The sequence below is a fragment of the Sus scrofa genome, chromosome 3 (assembly GCF_054392235.1).
Source record: "Sus scrofa isolate SSC_HxYL_T2T_F1_AM1 chromosome 3, Sscrofa_HxYL_maternal_Yorkshire_Landrace_v2.0, whole genome shotgun sequence".
NCBI lineage: Eukaryota > Metazoa > Chordata > Mammalia > Artiodactyla > Suidae > Sus > Sus scrofa.
The window spans coordinates 9498900-9511124 of record NC_139385.1 but is presented as its reverse complement, the minus strand read 5'-3'; the positions used below and the strand labels follow the sequence as shown (position 1 = coordinate 9511124).

The 12225-nt window shown below is 56.1% G+C and overlaps 1 protein-coding gene across 16 annotated transcripts in view; it reads right to left on the bottom strand.

The window, feature by feature from the left end:
• The window catches only part of CUX1 (cut like homeobox 1), a 352709-nt gene that overhangs the window by 55016 nt on the left and 285468 nt on the right, over positions 1–12225 (bottom strand). For 7 of the 16 annotated variants that reach the window (XM_021086267.2, XM_085016719.1, XM_085016720.1 and 4 more), the window contains 4 exons: positions 11638–11739; positions 9333–10180; positions 7033–7198; positions 6485–6541 (listed from right to left, as the gene is read on the bottom strand). The exons of 4 other annotated variants lie outside the window; for them this stretch is intronic. In XM_021086267.2, coding sequence (XP_020941926.2) covers positions 6485–6541; positions 7033–7198; positions 9333–10180; positions 11638–11739 — 1173 coding nt within the window. The remainder of the gene's footprint in view (positions 1–6484; positions 6542–7032; positions 7199–9332; positions 10181–11637; positions 11740–12225) is intronic. 5 more of the 16 variants (XM_085016718.1, XM_085016721.1, XM_085016713.1 and 2 more) reach the window with 1 other exon arrangement.

Sequence of the window (12225 nt, the reverse complement as noted above, 5' to 3'; positions counted from 1 at the left end):
TGGACACACACAGCCACCAATCCCACTCGAGGAACACAGAGCCTAGGGGGCTCATCTGTGCTGGGACAGCCTTTCCCAGGGATGGAGATGACGACATTTGCTGCGTTGAGACAGAACGAGGAGCGGCTGCCTCGCTGCCGCCTCAGGGATGCCTGTGCAGGGCCTGCAGGTGCAGGGCGCTCTAGGGGAGGGGCAGGCTAGGCTGGGCTCGGATCGTCCCACCCCCATGTCACAGGGCCTCCGCACTCCTCTGCCTTCCGGGGCTCATGTTGCAGGGAGGCTGTTGCTGGCTCACGTGGCCGGTCCCTACCAGGAATCCCACAAATGCTCGGAATGGCTGGGAGAGCTGGAAAAGCATGAAGGCATGTAGGGGGATACAGGGAGGTGACGCCAACAAGTCACCCCTCAAGGGAGCGTGCGAGAAGCACACCCTCCTCTGCCAGCGTGCAGCCCAGTGGGGGCTGTCTGTGAAGCTCCAGCCGCCTCTCTGCACCCTGGAAGCCTCTCCTCTCAGGAAAGAGCCGCCCCCCGCAGGAAGGAGGCTTTGGGGGTGAGACAGGGCAGGCCGAGCATCCTGGGCCCGGTGCTGCCACGCACGCAGGGCACCCCAAAGGAACAAGGAGCCCCCTTCTGTCCTGCTGTCCATTATTTTTCTTATTGTATCCGCCTCAAGGCAGCAATAGTGTAACCTACATAAAGGACAAAATTCTTCTGTAATCCACTTTGCCTCTAGTATTTCAAAAGAATAAAAGGCTTTTAAAAAAATAAATTAGGGACTTTTGCTTTATAAAAAAAAAAAAAATGGAGTTTCCACTGTGGCTCAGCAAGTTAAGAACCCAATGCGTATCCATGAAGAGGAGGGTTCGGTCCCTGGCCTCGCTCAGTGAGTTAAGGATCCGGCACTGTCATGAGCTATGGTGTAGGTCCCAGATGTGGCTCAGACCTGGTGTTGCTGTGGCTGCGGCACAGGTTGGCAGCTACATCTCTGATTGGACCCCTTGCCTGGGAACCTCCATATGCCGCGGGTGCGGCCTATCAAATAAAAAATAGTAGTAATAAAAAAAAAAAGACCTCTGAACTAGGGGCTTCTAATATTTTCACTATTTCCCAAAGCTTCCACACACATACCATGTCCTCACCCATCAATGAACCTCTGCCCACACAGAGCTTTCCCCCGGGAATGTCCTTCTCCCCGACCCCTTTGCCCTTCAAGGCCCAGCTTCCCCCTTGGGGCGCCCTCAGCACTACGCCCCACCCCACCCCCCGCCATGGGCCTGAGCACATACGTACCACGTGACAGACGACAGTAAGGTGGGTTGTGCCTGATCCCAGAAACCTGTCTTTTCTGATCTTAGAACAGAGGATTCCTTTATCTGGATGAAAGTAAAATGCCCTCATGCAGGGTCCACTCAAGAAAGAGAAATGAATGGGCACTTGGTTCCTCTTGCGGCCAACTTCATAGTCAGTGAGTGGGTGCAGGAAGCTCAGCCCCAGGAAAAAAGAGCAGTGGCCCCTGCTTAGGGAGGACACATCCAGAATTCTCTTTTGTTTCTGCTGTTGTCTATGGCCATGTATAAATCAGTTATGTATATATGAATCTTTTCAGCTATTCAAAATAAATGAGGGTAAGAATATATATATATATTTTTTTATGGCTCCACCAGGGGGGATCAAACCTGTGCCACAGCAGCAGCCCAAGACACAGCAGTGACAAGGTCGGATCTTCAACCTGCTAGGCCACCAGGGTACTCCCAAGGATAATTCTTTTTAGAGAGCATCAACAGTTACTTTCCTGATTTATTTCCATGAAAGAGAAGCGGGGGAAAAAGAAAAAAGAAGAAAGAAAGAAAAACAAAACAAAGCAGATCAGACCGAGTCTAGGGCAATGAATGAAGCGTCTTGCCTGCTTGAGACGGCGCCATGGAATCTTCTGGGGGTACAGCTAAGCCCTTTCCTTTTCCTCTTAATGTGTTATCCCACTGCCCCTCCCTGACTTAGTCATTAGAATTGAGGAACTGACTGCTTATTCAAGGAAGCTGCATCAGGGTCCTATTGCTGAGTTCAAAGCACTGAAACGGTAAACACGTCCTCCGGGTCGGTCCGTGGGTACCAAGCGGAGCCATTACGCAGGTCAAGAAGGAAAGCTGGCCTGTCCCTACTGGGGGCGGGGAGGGGGCTGCGTACGGCCACATACAGCCTGTTGCCCTGTGGTCCCCGTGTCAGGGAGGGTCACACACGGGACCACCCACGTTAGAGATGGACTAACAGCTGCCGCCTTCTCGAGAGGCAACTGGTGCTCTGCTGAGTGAGAACAGCGACGTGGAGCCATGGAATTCTCCATGGGCGGAGACTTGGAAGCCACAGTTCCTGCCTGACACGCTGGGAAAAAGCTGGGTACTTTATAATTAATCCGAAGAGGCCAGGCCAGCCTCTCCCTTAGTACAGCTGGCAGGGAAGCTTGTTAGCTACTGCAACAAAACGCTCCCCCAGCACAAAGTCACAAGGCTGAGTCGGTGGGTGTGGGTGGCGGGTGACTCCTCTCTGCGTTCTCCCTAATGCAATGACTAAGTCGCATCCAGGAAAATTTGTTCCTTCCTCTTTCCTTCTCCCCCTTTGAGAGTCGTCTCCTGTCTCCTTTCCCTTGGGGCAAATAGATTAATCACACCAAGGAGCCATGAATAAGAAATGAGCTTTAAGGAATGAAAAGGAAAAAAAAAAATCCAATCTCAGATCATATCTATGTACCTACCTACCCACAGACACACACCCCTTCATTCCATCTCATGGTTGTCTTCCTTTTAAAAAACCCTGTCGGAATTCCCTGGTGGCTTTGCGGGTAGAGGATCCAGCTATGGCTTGAGTTCAATTCCTGCCCTGGAAGACTCCACGTACCACAGGTGCGGCCAAAAAACCAAAACCAAAACCAAAAACCAACCAACCAACCAAACGACAACAAAATCCCACAACAGCCCTGCTAACCGATAAGCAAACACTGGGGGCCACACTCGAAGAAAACCAGGCTGATGGGGCCCCTCCCTTCTTCTGAGAGCGCGCCCCCTGCGCCTGGCGTGTTGCTACAGTCAGCAGTGTGGGGCCACTAATGGATAAGAGCTGGGATGGGAGACAGACGAAAGGGAGACCCCGAAAACCGAGCCCAAAGCACCCCTGCGCCTCCGCCTTCAGACAGGCCTGCTGCATTAGGGCAAAGGCAGCCCGAGACGCCAGCTCAGAACTGCTGGTGGGAAACCGGACTACAGGGAACAGAGGAGCAGGTAACTGCTCTGAAGTCCTGTCCTTTGCAAACCGTTTTTGCTTTTTCTTTTTCTCTCTCTCTCTCTTCTCTTTCTTTCTTTTTCTTTCTCTCTCTCTCTCTTTCTTTTTTTAAAATCACTCCCCCTCTGTTCTCCTTACTCTTCATCGAGGCGTCAATAGCTTCCAAAATCAGCATGGGTCACTCGCTGAAAACAGCACGGATGTCCCCCCATGTCCAAGCCCATTCACCCCAATGCTGGGATCATCAAAGGAGCATTTAGAAACGGTGACATCCTCCGGGAGGAAAAAAAACGAAGACGCACTAGACCCTGCAGCCTCTCTCTCTCCTTTACCGTAAAACCCATGGGCAAGTCTGAGATACCGATCTTAGGGAAAACGGAGATGGCGAGGGCAGCAGAGCTGGGCAGAGAGAGGCCGACAGGAATCCTCAGTGAGGAAAACATTCCCGTGTCAGCAGTTTGCTGTTTAGATGAGCGAGGCCCTCCACTCCCAGGGCACCTCATCGCCATGGTAACTACGGGCAGAGCCAGGCATGGGAGCCGCGCCATCTCTGCTCAGACCCGGGCTGTGGCCGGAGGGCGGGTCTCCCATGGCCCTTCCACCTGGGAGGCGAAACCCATGGCCAGGTCGGTTCGGTAGCCTGAAATCTCAAACGCCGAGGGCTCCCCATCAATGCTCAGCGACAGACCAGCCCAGGGTTAGAATTACCTCCCTGCAGCCATCTGGCTCCACCGTGCTGAGCTGCCCTCGGCAGAGGCCTCCTGGCGCCAAGGACAGAACATCCTTTTGGGTCTGGGGGCCTCTTGGTCACCACGGAGAGAGCAGGGAATCAGAATCCTGGAGAAATTCCAGGCCAGAGGTGTGCGAACCTGCCTTTGGGGGAGCAGTGCTGAACGCTTCCTCAGAGACGCTGATTTTTTAAGCTGCCCAAGAAGATTCTGGAGTCTTCCAGAGTCACTCATCCCAACGACTTAACCGACACTCATCATTATAAGAGAACTCTAATTCTCAAATCTAAATTCCACATACTGAAAGGCACAGCTACTTTAATTTTTAGAAACCCTCTTGAAAGGAAAACACTGGTAGTAAAGAAATTTCAAACAAGGAAAACTACCGCCCACAATCTTGCCACTATATGATCATCTTTCTTTTCATTTTGACAGGCACTTTCTAGTCTTTCCTGATCCAGAGAAACATTTTTCGTTTAGATACCACCATCACGATATTTTAAAAAATGTCTATTTTCCAGGAGTTCCCATCGTGGCTCAACAGAAACAAATCTGACCGATAGCCATGAGGACACAGGTTCGATCCCTGGCCACGCTCAGTGGGTTAAGGATCCGGGGTTGCTGTGGCTGTGCGGCAGGCCGGCGGCTACAGCGCCGCTTTGACCCCTAGCCTGGAAACTTCCATGTGCCATGGGTGTGGCCCTAAAAAGAAAAAAAAATCATTTTATATTTTCCTAGAAGATAAGAGATGCTTTCCTGTTTTTCCCCACAATCGCCACAGTCATCACTTCTCCTGATGGCTTCCTTACTGCTGATTCATAACACGGGTGTTTCGAGAGAGAGCGATTTGCAATCCACCGCCCACCTTGCTGAGGTGACACAGGGAGAGGCCTGCCTGCTGCCTCTTCACAGAAACCAGGGGAAAGTTCTGCAGCACTCGCTTTTACCCGGAGGCCCCCCCCCCGCCTCCCGCCCCCATCGCGCCTCCCTCCTCCCTCCCGCCTTCAATCTGCGGGCTCCCGGCGAGTTTGCCATCACTTTATTTTATAAAGTAATTTGATATCTTACAAATATCATTTATATTCCTCTTAGGAGCCCTGTGAGGTTTTCCTAGGCTGGCAATGTGACTGCTGTACGAAGGTTCCAGCACAGTAGCGATGCTTTGCTATACAATAAAAAGTGAGAAGCTGTTCTTTAAGGATTTGTTCAGACACGGAGAAGGTCTTGGCATGGATCGGAACCGACCTGGAACGGCAGCAGCGTTCTTGTTTTATTTAGGAACGAGGGATTTTGATCTAAAAACCGTTAGTCACCTGATGCCAAGTTGGGTCCTGACTCTGATGGGGCAGCAACTACTCTCAGAGTTTAACAGGAGGCCGACTTTCCCTGAGAGCAAGAGGCGAGGCTAAGGTTCCAGGCCGAGGTCTGCAAAGCTCGAGCCCAAACAACGGCGTCCGTTCTTTTCCCTGATGGGTTTTGAATGCGAGCCAGCGCTTGCTAATTAAATTGGCCAACACAGAAAGGCAGGGAGCAGGAAGCACACCTGATCCTTCCAGAGGGGACAACCTCTCCATTTAGATGTGCAGCCAAGAAAACCAACGGCTCAGGGAAGATACAGCCTTCCACCCTCGAGGCAGAACACCGCAAACACGAGGAACCGTCAACTGGGCACCGTGCTGCGCGTGGCGCTCTGGCGGCATCTGGGCCTGGGGTCGGTGTTTCGAGGCTGCAGCAGCCGCTGCCGCCCAGCTGTTCCCCTCACGACACGTGTTTCCCTAAACCTTGCAGCAGGCTGGCGGGCTCCACGCGCCTCGCTTAGCTCTGTTTGTGTTTTCGATGAATCAACGGGACGTGGAGACGCATCCGCATGTTTGGAAATGCAAAGAAAGGCAGAGAGGAAGGGCTCAGGACACCGGCTATTCCTGAAAGCCGGGCGGGAAAAGCCTGGCGCCAGCAGGAGCCCAGGTAGGGCAAGGCGGGTGCGTGGGCCAGCCTGGGCCGCGGCATCCAGGGGTCCACGTGGCAGAGACGCGACCTTGAACACCAGACCTTAGGAAGCAGCCCCCCGGAGACACGGGCCACGTTCCAGCACCCCCCGCCCAGGCTGGACCCCAACCTCAGTCCCACGCCTCTGAGCCTCATACTCTGGGCTTCGACCCCGCCTGCCTCCACTTCCTTCTCGCTCCCAGATGGCTGCTGAGGACCCTGCTGGAAGAGCAACGCCCGTTCCCTGTGCCCAGTCCCCTGCTATGAGTCTGGCAGCCCCCCTGCAAGATTGGGCTGGAGGGACCCGCCCTGGGCTGTCCACTCTCCCCTCCTGCAGAAACGACGGCCTTGATGCAGCCAGTCTGCCAAGAGGACACCGAGCTTTCAGCTCACTGGCTCCAGAACAAGGGGTCCTTTAAGTCTGCCCGTGACGGACCAGAGGAAAACGTAAAAGTCAGGGACGTATTTCAGACAAAACAAGAGAAATGGTTAGTTACCTGAGCTCACGCAGCCCTGCTGTAGGGGGTCCTGGAGCGACGTCACGGAGTGGAGGACTGAAGGAGAGAGGGGGGCACGGTTAACGAGGGAACACATCTGGGAGGTGGACGCTTCCTCAAACCCGGAGCACAGCGGGGGGGGGGGGGGGCGCAGCGGAAGGGGCCCAAGGCCCACGGGAGGGCCCCCACGCCTTACGGGGAGGGACGGAACGGCAAAGGAAGCTGGGCCCGGGCTGGGAAGCTGTCGCCCATGCTCCCCTGCATTCTGTGTCTTTGGCTGATTTCCTTTCCCGATTCCCTGATTTAGCTACTTGACTTTTACCTATATTTGTGTATAAACAGCATTTTCTTAATTGGTAACTCATTTTCTGCTGCTTATAAAATTAGCTAGGCACAATCTTCTCTCTCCTAAAAACTAAGTCAGTCCCATGGCAACAGGTGGTGGAGGAAGGGGGAAGCTCTCAGGCGGCAGCCGAGGGCAGGGCTGGGGGCCTCCCTGCACAGACATCCCCACCTCCCTGCAGCCCCCAGGGCGGGGCTGCCCTTACCTGGCCCTTGCTGCTGCCCCTGGACGGGCAGGACACCCTGGCCCAGCTCGCCATTCAGCCAGAGCTGCATCCGGATGAAGGGTTCGCGGCCTTTCTGGGTCAGCTTGCTCCACGGCTTCGGCCGGGACAGCATGTCGCTGACACTGCCCTGGGACAGGCCCAGCACCTGGAAAGGCAACCACAGACACACGGCCTCAGCGCCCGGGACTGGGAGTGAGGGTGCAGAACGCGTCAGTGACACGCACGTGGCTGTGTGGCAGGGATGCCTGGGACGGAGAGCCACTGCCTGGCGGGTGGCGGCGGCCTGTGGTGGGGGTAAGCTTTTCGAGATCACTGGTGGGCCGAGGCCCTGGCACAGCGGCCCATAGTTGGAGGCCCAGCTTTTGACTCCCAGGGAGAGGAGGGGAGGGGCTCTTCCCGGGGGTCTTGGTCCTGCCAAGCCGGCAGGGCTGTCGTCCTGACAACCTGGGGAAGAAGCACAGAGACCATTTCGCTCTCTGCCTGGTGGCGCCGGGAAAGGCTGAGGTGCTGGGGGCAAGGACCCCTGCAGAGCAGCAGCAATGGATGCCGGCGGCACGCGGGAGCCAGTCTCCTTTGCTGGCGCTGGGCCAGGCTGGCATTTAGAAAGGTCTGCTCTCTCTGATCCCACCCTACTCGATGGTAAGGGCCCAGAGGTGAGCTGGTGGCCAGGGAGGAGCCAGCCTGGGAGGGAGGCTGGCTGCAGACGATCGACAAGTTGCACGTACATACCCGGCTTTTCTTACGCTCACATATGGCCATACATATGTATGGGCACAAACACCCCCCACAGGACACAGATGCGCCCAGAGATATTTAGGGGCTGCATCCGATCACTCTTTGAAAAGTTCTCAAGTTCCAGAATAAACTGCACTCATGGGCCAAACAAGTTCAATGTTATTAAGTCTCTGCTAAATTTAAGGCATGAGCACAAATGTCTATTTAAATGTTCTCCAATGATATTTTTACAACACTGAACTAGAAATTTCAAGGGACTTTAAATTCTCATCCTCATTTCTATTCACCCCATCACCTTTTGCGGAATCAGGACAAAGAATTCACAATCATACTGCAAGGATGCATAGCACGTACGCTGCAAACCCTGGACAGAAAGAAGGCGGGACCCGAGAGGGGGGAGGAGGTCTCGGGGGAGGCCCCACGGGGGCCCCTCGGAGGCCACTGCGGACCCAGCCACGTGCCCCGTGGGGAGGCGGTCTTTTAGGGGACAGGAGCGCTTCTCATCACGCTCAGCAGTCCATTGCTTCCTCTAAAACGATCCTGGGGGTTACGTTTATCTTATATTGTTGCAGGCCTGGCAAATCCCCATTATCTGGAATCTCAGTGACCAGGAAGTGCCAAGAACACAGAGGGCCTGGGAGCTCATCCATTCGCATGGACTTTCATGAGCCAGGAATGGAGGACGCAGAGACAGGGGTTGTCAGGGCCAGTCCTGGGCACAGCCCGGGCCCTGCGCGGCTCTGCCCGTGCCACCTCAAGCTGTGCATCCCTGGGCAAGTTGCTTCACCCCTCTGGCTGGAAAATACTCAGCCATGCTCTCTCTCTCTCTCTCTTTTTTGCCTTTTTAGGGTTGCACCTGCAGCATGTGGACGTTCCCAAGCTCAGGGTCGAATGGGAGCTACAGCCGCCGGCCAACACCACAGCCACAGCAATGCGGGATCCTTAACCCACTGAGCGAGGCCAGGGATGGAACCCACATCCCTCATGGATACTAGTCGGGTTTGTAACCTGCTGAGCCACAACGGGAACTTCCCACCGAGCACTTTCTGAATGATGAGAGAGGTGCAATCACGCCTGACATTGCTCTTTCTGTTGCGTGCCTTCTGGTTCTCTGCTCCCTGGTCACCTCTCTCTGGACTCCAGATCCTTTTTGGCTGAAACAGCCCGCAGACGGCCCTGTGGGCACCACTTGGTGGCGGGGACACGACTTGAAATCAGTTACCTGTCAGCTGGGGGCGCACGGTTAACTCCCCCGAGCCTGTTTCCTTATCTGCCAAATGGCGACTCCATACCCCACTCCCAGGGGGACCAGACACCTGAAGGATTGTAGTGGGTGGGGGGGCCTCCCCCGGAACCTGGCGCCCCCACGAGGAGGCAGCAAATAGAACGTTGGCTCACCGGCCTCCCCAGAAGTTTGGGAGCGGATGAGCCGTGAGGGTCTTGGGTTAACTGAATGGGTGACGGCCACATCTTGCCCAGAGACACTCGGTTCTAAGCGAGGAAGGGAGACGGGAAAACCCGGGGCCCGTGTCGCATCCCCGTACCTTCTCCCCGAAGATCCTCTGACAGATGCCGTTCTTGGCCAGCTTCTCCTTCACCTGCCGGGTGAGCTCGATGGTGTCCACCTCCTGGTACATGTAGATCTCGTACTGCTCGGGGGTCAGCGGGGGCACCGAGGGCTTGGTGGGCTTGGACAGGGGCACGATCGGGGAGGAGGGCAGAGGGCTGTTCTGGGGCGTCTCGCTGCGGCTGGCTCCGGTCAGGCTCAGCTCCGAGCCCTGGGAGTAGGGCGACTCGGCGCTGGGCCAGTCCTTCCAGTACTCCGCCGAGGAGGGGCCCTGGAGCTGGCCGCGCTCGGCCCGCGCCTGGCCGCCGCCCTTCTCCTTCCCGCCGCCGCCGCCGCCGCCAGCTTCTTCAGCCTTGGGGTCCTCGGGGGGAGCACTGCTCTTCCTCTCGGGCTGGACGGCGCCCCACCAGTGGTCCTTCCACACGCCGCCACTGCCGCCTCGGCCCAGCTCGCTCTTTCCGTGTCTCAGGACGCCCTGTGCAGAGTCGGCGGCGCCCGGGAGGTCCAGCCCGGGCGCGTCCTGGGGCTCCTTCTTCAGGGCCAGGGCGTTGGGCGGAGCGGGGGCGCTGGGCTCGGGTGCCGAGGGGGGCTTCTTCAGGGAGATGGCCAGCGGGGAGTAGCTGGACACCGACGACGTGGGCGCGGGGGCGATCAACTTGGGGGTGAGGATGGTGAGGTCGGCCTGCGACAGCGGCGCCTGCTTTAAGGCGGGGTCGAGGGCGGCCTGCTGCGCCTCCATCTCCCGGCGGGCCTGCTGCAGGATGGAGCGGATGGCGTCGTCCGAGTTCCCGCCGCTGGCCGTGGAGGAGGGCTGGGCCGGCTCTGCTGCGGAGCACACACGGAGGTGAGACGGGGCGGGGAGGGGGCAGGCTCGCCCCTTGGGTCCGGAACGAGCTTTTCCGCTCGCGTCATTCTAATCTGACCTGCCCCCGACGGCAGATGATTCGGGGGACCCTCGCTGCTCTATTTCCCCAACAAGCCCCGCCTCGTGAAACGTTCATGCAGCCTGTCCGAGTGGTGGCGAGAGGCTAACGCTACTGCTCTGTGACCCCGCGCGGCCTCCCTGACCCCGCAACGGAAAGGGTTTACGATCACAGGTGTGATGGGGGGGCACGTGTGCCGATGCCAGGCCACACTCTGTCCTGGGCGCTCTCTCCCTGACGACTTTGAGTGTAACACTCTCAGGTGCCAGAGTCTGAAGTTTCAGTGGTTTTGTTCGCTCAGGCTCCCTTCTGGGTGGGCGACCACAGTGTGGTCGCCAAGGGGGAGGGGGAAAGGGAAGGACGATGGGGGGCCAGTGGGCAGGCCCAGGAACCTGGAAGAGCGACCAGGTGGTGGTGGGCGGCCAGGGGAACCCTTCAAGCAGGGGCTTTGTGGGCACAGGGCAGGGTGTGTGCCCGTGCTGAACCCCAGGAGGAAAACCCGGGCATGCGGTTTCCTCTCTAGCGGGAGGTGGGAGCCGAGTGTACAGCACAGGGCGCCTCTCAGTCCAGCTCAGCTGGAGAGAAGCTGAAATGTGGGAGCTTTCTCCTCTTAGGCCAGGCAGCTCTCAGGGAGCGCTGAGGGCCGATTCCCCAAGTGGGCTCACAGCAGAGGTGGACATCCGTCCTTGAGAACCGCCTGCTCCTCCCTGGCAACGCTCGTCCCGTCAAAGAGCTGTTAGATTTCATTTTTCACCAGTCTTTGGTCAAGTAGATACCCAAATAACACAAGCCTGTCTGGCAATAAAAAAGGGGACCTTGATATGAACGACTTGCTAATTTCAGTCACGGCGATTCTAGGCCAGGGCAACATCCTTTTTTTTTTTTTTTTTTTCTTTTTAGGGCTGCACTCCTGGCATACCTATGGAGGTTCCCAGGCTAGAGGTTGAATTGGAGCTATAGTTGCCGGCCCACGCCACAGCCACAGCAACGCAGGATCTGAGCTGCGTCTGCGACCTACACCACAGCTCACCGCAAAGCCGGATCCTTAACCCACTAAGTGAGGCCAGGGGTCGAACCTGAAACCTCATGGTTCCTAGTCATTTCTGCTGTGCCTCGACGGGAACTTCAAGGCTACGTTCTTGAGTCAATGCGAGGGACCGACACAGAAAGAATGCTAACTATTAGCAAAATACACAGCGCACAGACCTCGCTTGCCTAAATGCCTGAAAAGATGCATTCTATTGTGGTTTTTTTTTTTTTTTTTTCTTTTCCCCAAGTTAATTTCTACGGACCAGGGCGCTCATGACAATTCTTTCAATCGAGCGAGAAAGACAGTGGTCAAAGACCTGGACTCCGTACCGGTTTTCTGCACTTGCAGCTCCCTTTTGGCCTGTTCCAGGATGGACTTGATTGCTTCGTCGGACCCGGTCTCTGAGGCTCGGATCCGGGTGGTGATGTTACCTGCAGGGGGAAAAGCCACACCAATGACATCACAGCCACACCGGGAACAAGATTTAGTGCTGCACAAAGATGTCACTCAGATAAAGAGCTCCTGAGTTGAGGCCGGTGATGACGAGGAGGCAGGCGTGGCCTCCGGTTACCTGTACCTGCTGTGCGTGCAATTTCACAGCAGGTACCCTGGCCCCGTGCAGGAAGGGCTTCCTGCTGACTCAGCCTGGCGTCAGAGTATTCGGCCAGTGGGATAAGCTCTTAGATCACCCAAGCTGGAGGTCACCCGTGGGTTGGGGCCAGGGAGAGCAAATCATTTAACCCAGTATTAAAAAAAAGAAAAAAAAAAAAAAAAAAGATCAAGGATTAAAAGGCAATGCTTCTTCGTGAGTCATTGAAAAGCACCTCCAACCACAGCTTTGGCTTAGGACCACATTCAAGGCTCTGTGCGTGTACTTGAGACCGGAACCCCCAAGAGGGCAAACGGGTGGCGGCGGG